This window comes from Lissotriton vulgaris, chromosome 1_2, assembly GCF_964263255.1.
Source record: "Lissotriton vulgaris chromosome 1_2, aLisVul1.2, whole genome shotgun sequence".
Taxonomy (NCBI): Eukaryota; Metazoa; Chordata; class Amphibia; order Caudata; family Salamandridae; genus Lissotriton; species Lissotriton vulgaris.
Window position 1 is genome coordinate 340,668,476 of NC_141686.1, and position 16,113 is coordinate 340,684,588.

Below are 16,113 nucleotides of genomic sequence, written 5' to 3' on the forward strand. Positions count from 1 at the left end.
GAATAGAGCTGAATATAAAAAAGCATTGAACAGTCGTAAAAAGAGCTTACAAAATCAAGCCTGGGAGGATTTAAGGGATGCTGCAGAAAGGCGAGATATATCAGGCTTCTGGAAGGTCATCAACACCCCATGCTTCCAGGATCAAAGAGCACCAAAAATAATGAACACTATTTTACCCGACCAATGGCAGAATCACTTCAAGAGCCTTTACAATCACACAGGACATTTAACCCAGGGGGAAAAGATAAGACCAATACAGCCCTTAAAACTGGACTTTTCCCTGAAAGAAGTTGAACTGGGAATAGCAGGGCTCAGTAAAAACAAAGCACCAGGCCCGGACGGAATACCACCTGATCTCTACCTGAGCAAAATTGAACTGTGGGCCCCGCTACTAACGAGGGTCCTGAACGAGGCAGTGGTAGCAGGATTGCCTCGTTCTTGGTCAACAGCAACCAGAGTTCCGATTTACAAAAAGGGGAACCGTGACGACCCCCAATGCTATCGCCCCATCTCTCTTATAGATGTGACAGCGAAAGTACTGGGCCGAGTTATCTTACATCGTCTGCAGGATTGGGCTGAGGAGCATCAGGTTTTTTCAGACGTCCAATACGGCTTCAGGGAAGGTAGATCCACCACTGATCAATGTCTGAACCTGTACCTTCTGGCAGCAAAATATACCATCGCTCGCAATGGGAATGTATTTATGGGATTCATGGACCTCTCGGCGGCCTTTGACTGCGTAAACAGAGAAAAACTTTGGTCATTACTGATAAATTTAGGAGTGGATCAACCCCTTGTGGACACCCTACAAACCCTGCACTGGAATACATCTGCAAGTGTGAGGTATAATCAAGAGGGAAGTAAGACCGACCCCTTTTGCTGCACCAGTGGAGTGAGGCAGGGCTGCATCTTAGCGCCCTTCCTTTTCTCTATATATATTAATCTCCTGGAAAAAGAGCTTCTAAAGCTAAAGGTAGACTCGCCACAAATTGGCCAACGCGCAGTGCCGGTATTACTTTATGCCGATGACGCGGTACTATTGGCCAGAACTCCCTTAGGTCTACAAAAGTTGATTGATGGTTTTGTCGATTTTATGGCCAAACTTGATTTATTGACAAACCTTGAAAAATCTTATATCATGACAACAGGAGCAAAGAAAAAGGGAAACTTCACTTATAACATCGGATCACACAAGATTGGTCAGGTCAAGACCTTCTCATACCTGGGTGTACTCTTTGATAACCACTTGAACTTTAAACCCCTGGTGGAGAAACATGCAACTAAATTGGCGGCGTCATGAGGAGCCATTATGGGGTATGGTCAAAGACTGGGAAGGTGGTCTCCAGAACAAATATTAAATTTGTACAGATCGATCTGCTGTGCGAAGGTCACCTATGGTGCGGAAGTATGGGGTTATATAGACAATAAACTACAACAAATACAGGTGGAAGAAAACAAATTCCTGAGAAGAATCCTGAAACTACCACAGAGTGTCCCGGCCTACATTATTCACGAGGAAGTGGGAGAGCCCTTTATCGAAGACCGGATTAAAGTTAAACCCCTTCTGGCCTGGGTTGAAATATGGACTAACCCCGAGGCGGACCTAACGAGACAAATCATAACAGACTGCCTCAAACGGGATAAAGGACACCATATTCCCTGGTTGAAGTATATTAAGGACTCGTTAGAAGAGATTGACTGTACAAACTTCTTCACATCCCCAGAATCCATAACTGTTGAGAGTAAAACGATGGTAAAAAAACTTTTCTTAGAACGGTTACGGACGATTAGGGCAGAGAGTGAAAGACACAAGCCCACTGTCTCATCCTATTGTCAACTTACAGCAAAGCAAGGAATGGAACCATATCTGAGGGTCATGCATAATGCGCAGGATCGTTATTACATGACCCGCTTCAGACTCAATATGCTTCATCACATACTTGCGGTTCCTTCAGGGTTCACCCTTACAGTGGAGGCGAAGGGTACCTGCGGCTGCGACACTAGGTCTCCGCAGGATACCCTTCACTTTGTTTTATTATGTCCCTTTTATTCTGCCCCAAGACGTAAGTTTTTAGTGGGGATTCTGAAAGAATCAAAACTCAGACATGCAAAACTGGCACTAAAGTTTTTACAGGAAGCTGAAGACGCCTATACACTATTTTGCACTGTAAATTTTATCCGGGTAGCACTGCGGTTAAGGGACACCAGAGAAAATTGACCTTAATATCACTCAATCCCTTAAAATTTACTCCTTTTCCACTAGTCTAATGAAATATGTTTTTAGCTACATTTCACTTATATCTCCTTTTAAACTAAAATTTGTATGTAATATTGTGTGTATATTGTATATGTGCTTTTATGGTGTCTTTTTAAGTACCGAATAAAGACTATAAATGGAAAATTGACTGTGAAGATGTGGAATGTACTGCAGCAAGTATTTGTTGGCCGGGTCAAGACTGTCTGTGTGTGTGTGTGGAGGCAAAGGTAGAGAAAGACATTGGATGAAGATTCTATTTTATTGAAAGTGATTCATTTCATGTGGAAAGAATGGCCAAAAGAAAAACGATTTGTTGTGAAAACTGTAGACCAATAGCAAATTTAATGCTGTCAGAGGTGAGACATTTAGCTGTGATATCGAAAAACAAACGACTGACAATACAATACTGGTCGCCTGCCATCGACAGGGATGTGGAAAAACTCATTAGAGAGAGTTACCAGTTGTTTGCTGAGGTCTCCGGGGAGAGCCGTCTCCAGCGATTGTACAGACGAGTAACTTCCCCCCCACAGATGTACACCACACAGAGATAAGGTTTAACGTTCTTTATAAGCAATCTTAAGTACGGTGGAATGGTACAAGGAGGTCTGGACTCAGGGGTCCCCTCGATTCTAGTCTCTTGGTTTGGGGTAAAGGGGTAGCGGGACAGTCTTGTTACCAATCTGGTAGATGCGATGATAAGATGGATAGCTCACAATCCTCGAGCTCGGCGTTCTAGAGGATCGGGCCGCGGCGGAGCCAGCAGGTCCCGAGATGATCGATGATAGCGACGGTCCGCGGCGGAGCCAGCAGGTCCCGGTGAAGGTGGTAGTTACAAACGGTCCGCGGCCACGCCAGCAGGTCCCGACGAGGATGAAGGTTTCAGAAGGTTGCGGCAGCGCCAGCAGGCAAGACAGTAGTTCGCAAGGCAGGGCTACGGCAGCGGCAGTAGTCCGTCAAGGAAGAGTTCTTCACTGCGTCTCTCGACTCCAGGATACAACTGCCTTCCTGCTCTGGAGCTGCCCCAGTTATAGGTCTGGCGCCCTTTGATGTCCGGACCCTCGCACTTGGAGGTCGGAAGGTCCAGGATGAGGGAGTCCAGACACCCAGCAGGGGGGTGGAGCCAGCGCCTGGGGGAGCTGGGGGCGATCGGCACCTGGCGGGGGAGAGCCATCGACACTTCTTTCTCCCATTGACCTGCCAAGTGGTCCACTCACCTCCTGGGTGGATGGTGGTGCCGGGATGTCGGGGCCTGGCCAGGCCCAGGGTTAGGGTCGATCGGAGGCCACGCGGCCTCGTGGTGCAGTGTCCAAGATGGCGCCCAGGCCGGGCGAGGGGGCCGGTAGTGATTCGGGCCCATGATGCAGAGATGTCCGGGGGCAGGAGTCCCATATGAGACGGGGAGCGGGTGGTTTCTGTGTGTAACACCTGGAGGGCCGGGCTTGGACCTTGTCATGCGGGGAGGGAGCAAGCCCTTCACATGGCCTGTCCAACATGCGTCCCCCCCAGCTGAAGGCGGGGAGAGTCACCCATCCTCTTGGGGACTCTCCTCGTCGAGGCGGAAAAAGCGTGACAGGCCATCTGCGTTGGCGTGGTCTTGCCCCGGTCGATGTTCCACAGTGAAGTCCATCCCCTGTAGGGAGATGGACCAACGCAATCGTTTTGGGTTTTCCCCCCGCATCTGCATTAGCCACTGCAGGGGCCGATGATCTGTCTGCACCCGGAAGTGGGTACCGAAGAGATAAGGCCGGAGCTTTTTGAGGGCCCATACCACTGCGAATGCCTCCCTCTCGATGGTGCTCCAGCGTTGCTCTCGGGCCAGGAGACGTCTGCTGATGAAAGCCACTGGTTGGTCAAGTCCTTCGGGGTTCAACTGGGAAAGAACTGCCCCAATGCCATGGTCGGAGGCATCCGTTTGGACGATGAATTCCCGACTGTAGTCGGGGGCCTGGAGCACAGGGGCGGAGCACATGGCGGCCTTCAGCTTCTCGAAGGCCGCTTGACAGTCTGGGGTCCAGTTGACCTTCTTTGGGTGGTTTTTGGATGTGAGTTCCGTGAGGGGCCCCACAATGCTGCCATAGTCCCTCACGAACCGCCGGTAGTAGCCTGTGAGTCCCAAGAAGGCGCGGACCTCGGTCTGGGTGATGGGGGGCTGCCAAGACTGGATGGCAGCGATCTTGAGTTGCAGAGGGGCCACCAGACCGCTTCCCACCTGGTGTCCGAGATAGGTCACGGACCCCTGGCCAATTTGGCATTTGCTGGCCTTGATCATGAGGCTGGCTCGTTGGAGTGCCTGCAGAACCTCTCGGAGGTGGTCGAGGTGGTCGGACCAGTGGCGGCTGTACACAGCGATATCGTCCAGGTAGGCGGCGCTGAATTCTTCGAGTCCCGCCAGGACCTGGTTCACTAGCCGCTGAAATGTTGCTGGGGCATTCTTCATGCCGAATGGCATGACCTTGAAGTGGTAGTGGCCATCAGGGGTGGAGAAGGCAGAGCGTTCTTGGGCCCGGGGTGTGAGGCCGATCTGCCAGTAGCCCGCTGTCAGGTCGAAGATGCTGAGGTAGCGGGCAGCTCCCATGCGGTCGATTAGTTCATCTGCTCGGGGGATGGGATGTGCGTCGGTTCTGGTGACAGCGTTCAAGCCCCGGTAGTCGACGCAGAACCGGAGCTCAGGAGTGGTGCCGGGGGCGGCCGCTTTAGGGACCAGTACCACTGGGCTGGCCCAGGGGCTGTCTGAGGGCTCGATGACCCCGAGCGTGAGCATCCTGGACACCTCCTCTTGGATGCAGGCCCGTACCCGATCTGGTACGCGGTAAGCCCGATGTCGGACAGGGGGACTGTCTCCAGTGTCCACGTCGTGCAAGCACCAGGGGGTGACCCCTGGGGTGAGGGAGAACAGGGTGGCGAACTGCAGTAGGAGGTCTCGGCAGCCTTGGCGCTGTTCCGGGGTGAGGGCCTCTGAGAGTAGGGTCAGGAGGTACTTGAAAACATCTGGAGGGTTCTTCAGGGGGGGCATTTCCCAACCTTCTTTGACTAGGCTGAGCGGCCCTCGCACAGGGTGTCCGTATAAGAGTTCGAACGGGCTGAAGCCGAGGGACTTCTGGGGGACTTCTCGATAGGCAAAGAGGAGGCACGGCAGTAGCACATCCCACTGGCGACGGAGGGGCTCTTCCAACCCCCCAATCATCCCTTTGAGCGTGCGGTTGAACCGCTCGACTAGTCCGTTTCCTTGAGGGTGATAGGGGGTCGTGAATCGGTAGGTGACCCCACACTGTTGCCAGAGGGACTTCATGTATTTTGAAATAAAGTTTGTGCCCCGGTCGCTGACGACTTCTCGGGGGAAGCCCACCCGGGAGAAGATCCCCATTGTTGGACAGGCCACGTGAAAGGCTTGCTCCCTCCCCGCATGACCAGGCCCGAGCCCGGCCCTCCAGGTGTTACACGCAATAACCACCCGTTTCCCGTCTCCTATGGGACCCCTGCCCCTGGACATCTCCACATCATGGGCCCGAATCCCTACCGGCCCCCTCGCCGGCCTGGGCGCCATCTTGGACACAGCACCACGAGGCCGCGTGGCCTCCGATCGACCCTAACCCTGGGCCTGGCCAGGCCCGAGATCCCGGCACCACCCTCTACCCAGGAGGTGAGCGGACTACTTGGCAGGTCAATGGGAGAAAGAAGTGTCGATGGCTCTCCCCCGCCAGGTGCCGATCGCCCCCAGCTCCCCCAGGCGCTGGCTCCACCCCCCCTGCTGGGTGTCTGGACTCCCTCATCCCGGACCTCCCGACCTCCAAGTGCGAGGGTCCGGACATCAAAGGGCGCCAGACCTATAACTGGGGCAGCTCCAGAGCAGGAAGGCAGTTGTATCCTGGAGTCGAGAGACGCAGTGAGGAACTCATCCTTGACGGACTACTGGCGCTGCCGTAGCCCTGCCTTGCGAACTATCGTCCTGCCTGCTGGCGCTGCCGCAACCTTCTGAAACCTTCATCGTCGTCGGGACCTGCTGGCGTGTCCGCGGACCGTTTGTAACTACCACCTTCATCGGGACCTGCTGGCTTCGCCGCGGACCGTCGCTACCCTGACCATCTCGGGACCTGCTGGCTCCGCCGCGGCCCGATCATCTAGAACGCCGAGCTCGAGGATTGTGAGCTATCCATCTATCACCGTACCTACCAGATTGGTAACAAGACTGTCCCGCTACCCCTTTTCCCAACCAAGAGACTAGAACCGAGGGGACCCCTGAGTCCAGACCTCCTTGTACCATTCCACCGTACTTAAAGATTGCTTATAAAGAACGTTAAACCTTATCCTTGTGTGGTGTACATCTGTGGGGGGGAAGTTACTGGTCTGTACGATCGCTGGAGACGGCTCTCCCCGGAGACCTCTCCCCTTATTCTCGCCCGACCCTCCCGGTCCGTCTAACATTGGTGGCCAGCGGCGCGATCCGAATCAACGTGTAATCCTACAGAGAGTAGCTCACCCCACGACGAAACCACAATGACAACCAAAGAGAGCGGATCCACCGAGAAATTCCAGATGGAGAAATTGGAAGAGTACAGCCATCGTGAGTTGAAACAATTCTGCATTGAACTAGGTATCGCTACCACCGGTCTGAGTACTAAAGACGATTTCAAGCACGCCATTGAGTCATGGGCGGAAACCGGGGCCGTCAGACCCCGGACCAAAATGTTGCAGCAGCAGAGAAGAACACCGCGGCTCCCGAGGAGCGAAGAACGGGTCTCTCACAAGATGAGATCCAAGAACGAGAAAGAAGCAGACTACATGAATTAGAAATGGCCCGGCTCAAAATGGATGGCGAACTCAAATTAGCCGAACAAAAACTGAACCTAGAACATCTGCGGCTCCGAGAAGAACGGGAAGAGAAACAGAGACAAAGAGAGCTCGAAGAGAAGAGACTGGCATATGAACACGAGCGCAACCTAGCAGAGATAGACTTACGTAAGCAGAACAAAGAATTAGGGGTGCCCGAGCAACCGCGCACCCCGGGAGCAACAGAAAAGAAAGTACACATCCCCAAGGATGTCGTTCGAGAATATTTCCGAGATGACGACATACAACAATGGTTCAAGGACTACGAGATCGCTATGACCTCCCACCGGATCGATCGAAGTGACTGGGGAGCCGGCCTATGGGGGAGGTTCGTCAATGAGGGCCGCGATGCCCTGTTACAGCTCCCAGACCATCTGATGACCTCCTATGACCACATGAAAGCTACCCTCCTCACCCGCTATGGGCTCACACCCGAAATGTACCGCCAGAGGTTCCGAGACTGCACCCGGATCCCGGGTACAACTTGGGTGGAGTACGTGAACTATTTCAGCCGAGCCTTCGAGGGTTGGATCAAGGGAAGCAATGTAACGACCTACGAGCAACTCTTCAATCTCATGGTATGGGAGCATCTATCTAACAACTGCTTCGTCGAGCTCAGGCAGCACCTCCTCGACAGTAAATTGACTGATCCACGGCAGCTCGCCGTCGAGGCTGACCGGTGGGAAATTACCCGAGTCGGCCGAAATGGGTCACATGAACAGAACAGGAACAACCAAGGTCAGCACCGTCCCCGAGGAGGAGGAGGAGGCCAGGGAAGAGGAAGAGACAACGCCCCGGCCGCTCCCGCGGCCAGCACCCCACCCCCGGCCAACCGGGGCAACCCCCCGGCGCGCCCGGGGTACCGAGCCAATGTCACGTGTCACCGATGCCAGCGAGTCGGCCACTACGCAAATGACCCGAATTGTCCACAGAGCCAGACTCCGAGACCCCGCCAGATGGCTGCCGCCGCCCTGGGAGAAGAACAAATCTCCGAAGAACACGAGGAATGTGAGCAAGAACACCAAGAGTGGGAACCAGCCGCCATGGTTCTAGCGTGCCTAGGGGGGAAAGACATGGTCCCGCAGGCCCCCCTACCCGCCAACACCAGGAAGTACAGTCAGTGGGTGAACATTAATGGACACAGGGCCGAAGCCCTACGTGACACCGGGGCCAGTGTAAAAGCCGTCCGTTGTCACCTGGTGACCCCAGAACAGATCCTGCCGAACATTCTCTGCCCTGTCCGTTCAGCCGACAATTCGGAGAGTCTATGTCGGATGGCCTGCGTCCCCTTCGAGTGGGGAGGAGTCTCCGGCATGTTGAAGGTGACGGTCCGAGATGATGCCCCCGTAGACTGTCTCCTGGGAAATGATCTTGAGAGTTCCCCGTGGGCCGCCGTAGAGAGAAGAGAGCACCTGGGGATGTTGGGCCTCCCGGACTGGGCGTGCGTAACCACCCGGTCCATGGCTGCCCGTACCATCCCCCGACCCGAAGAACCTGAATGGCCGGCACCTCCTCCCCCGGTCGCTCCCGTAGAAGACACCGACCGTGCTGTCCCCCCAGAGCAAACTCCAGAGGGGCTCGCTCAGCCCCAGGACCTTCCCGACCTGGCTCAGTGGCGTCAGGAACAGTTTCGCCACGAGCAGAAGACCTGTCCCTCCCTCGAGGGACTCCGCCAACAAGCCCTCGCCCAGAGCGCAGGGGATACCTCCGGAACCCATTGGGTCTATTGGGACAACGACCTGTTGTACAGCGAACAGAGAATCGCAGAGTTAGGGGCCAGTCGAGTGCTAGTGGTGCCCCTCCGCTTTAGAGACTTCTTGCTAAACCTGGCCCACGATGTCCCCCTGGCTGGTCACCTGGGTCAGGACAAAACCTACAGTCGCCTGGTGACCCACTTTTTCTGGCCCAAGATGAGGAACGGCGTACTCCATCACTGCCGGTCTTGCCCCACGTGCCAGGCCAGCGGGAAGAGCGGCCGCAAGCTTAAAGCACCTCTGCAACCTTTACCAGTTGTCACCACCCCGTTCGAGAGGGTGGGGATAGACATTGTGGGGCCCCTGGACCCCCGTACAGCCCAAGGACATCGGTTCATCCTGGTACTGGTGGACCACGCCACCCGCTACCCCGAGGCTGTTCCCCTGCGAACTGTGACAGCCCCGGTAGTCGGCCGGGCCTTGATGGGGATCTTCTCCCGGGTGGGCTTCCCCCGAGAAGTCGTCAGCGACCGGGGCACAAACTTTATTTCAAAATACATGAAGTCCCTCTGGCAACAGTGTGGGGTCACCTACCGATTCACGACCCCCTATCACCCTCAAGGAAACGGACTAGTCGAGCGGTTCAACCGCACGCTCAAAGGGATGATTGGGGGGTTGGAAGAGCCCCTCCGTCGCCAGTGGGATGTGCTACTGCCGTGCCTCCTCTTTGCCTATCGAGAAGTCCCCCAGAAGTCCCTCGGCTTCAGCCCGTTCGAACTCTTATATGGACACCCTGTGCGAGGGCCGCTCAGCCTAGTCAAAGAAGGTTGGGAAATGCCCCCTCTGAAGAACCCTCCAGATGTTTTTAAGTACCTCCTGACCCTACGCAACCAGACCAGACGGTTCAGAGAAATGGCAAAAGCAAACTTGGAGGCCAGTCAGGAAGACATGAAAAGGTGGTACGATCAAAATGCCTCCTCCATTGAATTTGAACCAGGCCAACAAGTGTGGGTATTGTCCCCCACCGAACCCTGCGCCTTGCAAGACAAGTGGACCGGGCCCTTCAAAGTGGTCGAGCGCAAGAGCCCTGTCACCTATCTCATCGATATGGAATCTTCACGGAACCCCCTCCGGATCCTCCACGCCAATAGACTAAAACCCCACTTTGTGCGCTCGGAGCTCAGCCTCCTGATGGCAACAGACAGCGGAGCCGAGGAGGATTCCGAGCCCCTCCCTGACCTCCTACGGACTCGGGAGAAGGACGGCTCCGTGGACGGGGTCCGACTCTCGGAGGCCCTCACCCTGGAACAGCGCCAAGGCTGCCGAGACCTCCTACTGCAGTTCGCCACCCTGTTCTCACTCACCCCAGGGGTCACCCCCTGGTGCTTGCACGATGTGGACACTGGAGACAGTCCCCCTATCCGACAGCGGGCCTACCGCGTACCAGATCGGGTACGGGCCTGCATCCAAGAGGAGGTGTCCAAGATGCTCACGCTCGGGGTCATCGAGCCCTCAGACAGCCCCTGGGCCAGCCCAGTGGTACTGGTCCCCAAAGCGGCCGCCCCCGGCACCACTCCTGAGCTCCGGTTCTGCGTCGACTACCGGGGCTTGAATGCGGTCACCAGAACCGACGCACATCCCATCCCCCGAGCAGATGAACTAATCGACCGCATGGGAGCTGCCCGCTACCTCAGCATCTTCGACCTGACAGCGGGCTACTGGCAGATCGGTCTCACACCCCGGTCCCAAGAACGATCTGCCTTCTCCACCCCTAATGGCCACTACCACTTCAAGGTCATGCCATTCGGCATGAAGAATGCCCCAGCAACATTTCAGCGGCTAGTAAACCAGGTCCTGGCGGGACTCGAAGAATTCAGCGCCGCCTACCTGGACGATATCGCTGTGTACAGCCGCCACTGGTCCGACCACCTCAACCACCTCCGAGAGGTTCTGCAGGCCCTCCAACGAGCCGGCCTCACGATCAAGGCCAGCAAATGCCAAATTGGCCAGGGGTCCGTGACCTATCTCGGGCACCAGGTGGGAAGCGGTCTGGTGGCCCCGCTGCAACTCAAGATCGCTGCCATCCAGTCTTCGCAGCCCCCCATCACCCAGACCGAGGTCCGCGCCTTCTTGGGACTCACAGGCTACTACCGGCGGTTCGTGAGGGACTATGGCAGCATGGTGGGGCCCCTCACGGAACTCACATCCAAAAACCAACCAAAGGTCAACTGGACCCCAGACTGTCAAGCGGCCTTCCAGAAGCTGAAGGCCGCCATGTGCTCCGCCCCGGTGCTCCAGGCCCCCGACTACAGTCGGGAATTTATCGTCCAAACGGATGCCTCCGACCATGGCATTGGGGCAGTCCTTTCCCAGCTGAACCCCGAAGGACTTGACCAACCAGTGGCTTTCATCAGCAGACGTCTCCTGGCCCGAGAGCAACGCTGGAGCACCATCGAGAGGGAGGCCTTCGCAGTGGTGTGGGCCCTCAAAAAGCTCCGGCCCTATCTCTTCGGTACCCACTTCCGGGTACAGACCGATCATCGGCCCCTGCAGTGGCTAATGCAGATGCGGGGGGAAAACCCAAAACTCTTGCGTTGGTCCATCTCCCTGCAGGGGATGGACTTCACTGTGGAACATCGACCCGGGCAAGACCACGCCAACGCAGATGGCCTGTCACGCTTTTTCCGCCTCGACGAAGAGAGTCCCCAAGAGGATGGGTGACTCTCCCCGCCTTCAGCTGGGGGGGACGCATGTTGGACAGGCCACGTGAAAGGCTTGCTCCCTCCCCGCATGACCAGGCCCGAGCCCGGCCCTCCAGGTGTTACACGCAATAACCACCCGTTTCCCGTCTCCTATGGGACCCCTGCCCCTGGACATCTCCACATCATGGGCCCGAATCCCTACCGGCCCCCTCGCCCGGCCTGGACGCCATCTTGGACACAGCACCACGAGGCCGCGTGGCCTCCGATCGACCCTAACCCTGGGCCTGGCCAGACCCCGACATCCCGGCACCACCCTCTACCCAGGAGGTGAGCGGACTACTTGGCAGGTCAATGGGAGAAAGAAGTGTCGATGGCTCTCCCCTGCCAGGTGCCGATCGCCCCCAGCTCCCCCAGGCGCTGGCTCCACCCCCCTGCTGGGTGTCTGGACTCCCTCATCCCGGACCTCCCGACCTCCAAGTGCGAGGGTCCGGACATCAAAGGGCGCCAGACCTATAACTGGGGCAGCTCCAGAGCAGGAAGGCAGTTGTATCCTGGAGTCGAGAGACGCAGTGAGGAACTCATCCTTGACGGACTACTGGCGCTGCCGTAGCCCTGCCTTGCGAACTATCGTCCTGCCTGCTGGTGCTGCCGCAACCTTCTGAAACCTTCATCGTCGTCGGGACCTGCTGGCGTGGCCGCGGACCGTTTGTAACTACCACCTTCATCGGGACCTGCTGGCTTCGCCGCGGACCGTCGCTATCATCGATCATCTCGGGACCTGCTGGCTCCGCCACGGCCCGATCCTCTAGAACGCCGAGCTCGAGGATTGTGAGCTATCCATCTTATCATCGCATCTACCAGATTGGTAACAAGACTGTCCCGCTACCCCTTTACCCCAAACCAAGAGACTAGAATTGAGGGGACCCCTGAGTCCAGACCTCCTTGTACCATTCCACCGTACTTAAGATTGCTTATAAAGAACGTTAAACCTTATCTCTGTGTGGTGTACATCTGTGGGGGGGAAGTTACTCATCTGTACGATCGCTGGAGACGGCTCTCCCCGGAGACCTCTCCCCTTGTCCTCGGCCGACCCTCCCGGCCCGTCTAACATTGGTGGCCTGTCCAACATTTGCAAAATGATAAAAGGATGATGTACACAGTTCTGCTTATGACAGAAGTGGGTTTTCCTGACAGGACGGGACCATGAATGTAATGATTTTTTTAGGTCTGTTTCAGATGCTTCCTGTGCATCAGAAATTTGCCATTGTGCTTGAAGACTACATGTCGAATTGGTTGCAAGTACGATTTGTACGTGTCAGAGAGGGTTTTCAGGGTGAATTGGTTTCGGATAATGGTGTATAATTGGTCTTGAGGGAGATGAAGCAGTATTTGGATGGAACTGGTATCAAGCATAAATGTGCTAGTCTTCATCACCCACAGAGTAATGGCCAAGCAGAGAGGATGAACAGATTGGTCAATCAGGGTTTTTTCATGGCCGGTATCAAAGTGGAAGATGCTGCAAGGGCTATGCTTTCAGCTTATCGCAACACACTGCATGGCACCATTTTGTACCGAGAGGCGGAAATTTGCATGATTTGGTCATCGTAATGTGCACTGAAATGTCTAAAGAGGGGCTGAGACACAATAGCTATATAAAGAAGGAAGAAAGATGAATTGGGCTTCAAAAGATGCATGTGATATTGTAAAGCTATTGTTCGCACAGGCATCATAACAGAGCCAATAATCTTATGCAATCATAGTACTCTGAAATGACTGGGGGAATCAGATGCTGAATTTCCACAGTAATTCCACATATCTCAGAGCAATCACCATTTACTTCACCCACCCTCCAGCAGAGTTTCTTTAAATGCTGATATTGCTGACTTAGAGAAAGGAAAAAGTGAGGGAAATGTAATAGGAGACATAAAGGCAGACATAGCTAAGGCCTTTTAATGGGGCCCATATTAGATAAAATACACATAAGAAAATAGATCACCCAATCCTGTATACTGTAATAGAACTAACCCAGCTTGATATTCAGACCACCTTGTACTGTGCACCTAACCCTACAGACAACACTTAATCTTGAAACCTCTTTGAACTTGTACGTTGTTCTACATGATGTAGTATGTTATAATACAGCCAGCCCTCTCTGACCTGCAGGCCCCCCAGTTCTATGTACATGTACCTACACACCACAGAAATAGACCACTTGTTACCGGAGGCCCTGGGGTGCAGCGGACCTAATCCCCACCCATCCCACCACTACAGACCTGACTTACAGCTCACCTTTCCTCTTCACACTGCCTTCCTCCCCTTTTATGCGGCAGACCCTGGCTGCCCCAGAATTCCTTCTACAATCTGTGCACTCACACATCACATGGACCCAGCCCCATCTCTAAAGTGCTTTAGTCTGCACTAGCAACAAAAAAGGGCACTGTTACTCTCGGTGAATAACACCTCACTTTCATCTCACACTTAGGGGATGGTGAGTATCGCGGAGCTTGGATTGAAATCACAGATTCTGCCACATAATTCCTCAGAGGTCCTGAGCCCGGAATGGGGTGTCTCATGCATGGACCAGATTTCAGGTCATTTTTCATATGCAGAGTCCCAATTCTTAGCCTATCACTGAACGGGAATGCAAAACACCTTTGCGAAAATAAAGGAGATACCAGGTACATAACCGCTTCTGGTGTACTCAAGGCCCCGCCCCCAAAGATATCACTCCACACAACTCAGATTTGGGCCCCTGCAGGTCTTACTAAAAATCTGGGCAGATCCACTTTGGAGATATTTTATGTTACATTCCCTCAGAACTGTACAAGTGAGTAGACATTCTGCATGGTCATTCAGTACGAAACAAATACCTGGGATGGCTTTGAGCAGCAATCCATCTGCGTCTGTATTTCCTCTCTCCAATGGGTCTCTAGCGATAGCTCCATCAGTATAAGGAGCATTCTGTGGCAGGAATGATGAGGCTCCAGATGGGCCCTGCGCATCAGCACATGTGGGTTGTAGGTCAGAGTTCCCATCTCGGTTCTCAGGGCCCAGTGGTTCTTGCTTGTAGTTCTGATCGTAGTCCTCAGGACTCAGTGGTTCTAGCTTATAGCCGCTATCTGGACTGAGTGCCTCAAGGTGCATTGGTTCGGTCTTGCAGTTCTGATGCGATTCATGTGCATCAGAAAGAACCTGCAGGCATGTGTTGAGCTGCAGACTCTGGTCTTCTTGAAATGCTGGTAGTCTGCAGAGGTTTTGCCGTTGACCCTCACCCTCAAACCACAACAACTCTTGCTTTAGGAGTTCACTTGGTCTCTCCCCATCTGGGAGCACTGGTTGTCTGCACTGGTTTTGCTGTAGCTCATGTCCCTTGTAAAACAGTGGCTGCGGGCAGACGTTCTGTTGTGCTCCCCAACTATCTGCATACAATGGTTCTTTCTTCATGTGTTCCTCTGGTTCTTGTTGCATGCAGTGGTCTTGCTGTGGTTCATGGCCATCACCAAACACTGATGGAAGACCTGGGATAACTTGAGCATCTGGAGGAGGGCACCTGGAGCCAGTACCATCCTGCTGTGGTCCAGGGCCAGCCGGAGACAGAGGTTGGAGGCACTGGCTATGCTGTGGTTCATGCCCATGAGGAGACAGAGGTTGAAGACACGGATTCGGCTGTGAATCACGACCAGGTGAAGATGTAGATTGAAGACATGGGTTCACATCCTTGGCCCTGACTGAAAGATTGATCGGAGGGGCCCTACTGAGAGGACAATCTCTAACCACCACCGGACTGACCCTCTCCAAAGACACGCCCCCATTTTCAAGGTGATCTAGACCCTTTGCTATCCAGATTTGCTCCATGAGCCCAGCGACTCTTGACGGCACGTCCTCTAGGGTATTCTGCAAGTTATCCAGTTTGGCTTCCAACTGCTCCAACATAGATAAAAGGATCATGTTAGGCGGGTTCCCCGATAGCGCTTCCATCTCACAGTCCCTCTGAGCATCAGTTTGGGATCTTGAAGATGACACATTATGGGTAAGAGAAGAAGGGAGTGCAACTCCTACGGGTTCAGGTGGACACCGCACTTCTCCTTTTTGTCTTGGAATCTGCCTTTTCTCCATTCTGAAATTCTGATGTTCAAGTCCTCAGGTGTCTGTGAAGGGGAAGAAAATAGAAAAGACAACACATTATCACAGGACAATTAGGTCAAAATACTCCTTCCTGTCTCACCACAGCTAAGGCTCGAAAGAACTAAACTGTCTCAAGAGCTGGAGAGGATCTACCCTGCTCAAGGTCAGGCTGTCCTCGAGGACATCAGGAGTTACCCTGCTACACATCTAAACCCCGCTCAGTGCTGCCCTTACGTGATACGGTGAGATTTCATGCAGGTCCGCTCTGCCCTGCCAGAGAGGACTCCCTATCCAGAGCTGATCTGTAAAGCTTCAAAATGTATCAGTATGACCTCATCAAACCTAACCATATAATTTAACGGACTTATTACGTTTTTGTAATTCTTTTTTTTTTTTTATTAAAATATGGTAAGCATTACCATAATAGATATTCTCTATGAAATTGGGCCGTGAGAAATAATAGATTTAAATTCCCAGATAAAAATACACATTTTCTGGTCAGGAATTG

The 16,113-nt window shown here is 54.0% G+C and overlaps 1 protein-coding gene across 1 annotated transcript in view; it reads right to left on the bottom strand.

Annotated features, from left to right (window-relative positions):
- The window catches only part of LOC147736712 (uncharacterized), a 61,575-nt gene extending 45,979 nt beyond the window's left edge, over positions 1-15,596 (bottom strand). The window contains exon 1 of the mRNA XM_086953436.1: positions 14,351-15,596. Within this exon, the coding sequence (XP_086809562.1) occupies positions 14,351-15,596 (1,246 nt within the window). The remainder of the gene's footprint in view (positions 1-14,350) is intronic.
- Positions 15,597-16,113: the final 517 nt, after the last annotated feature.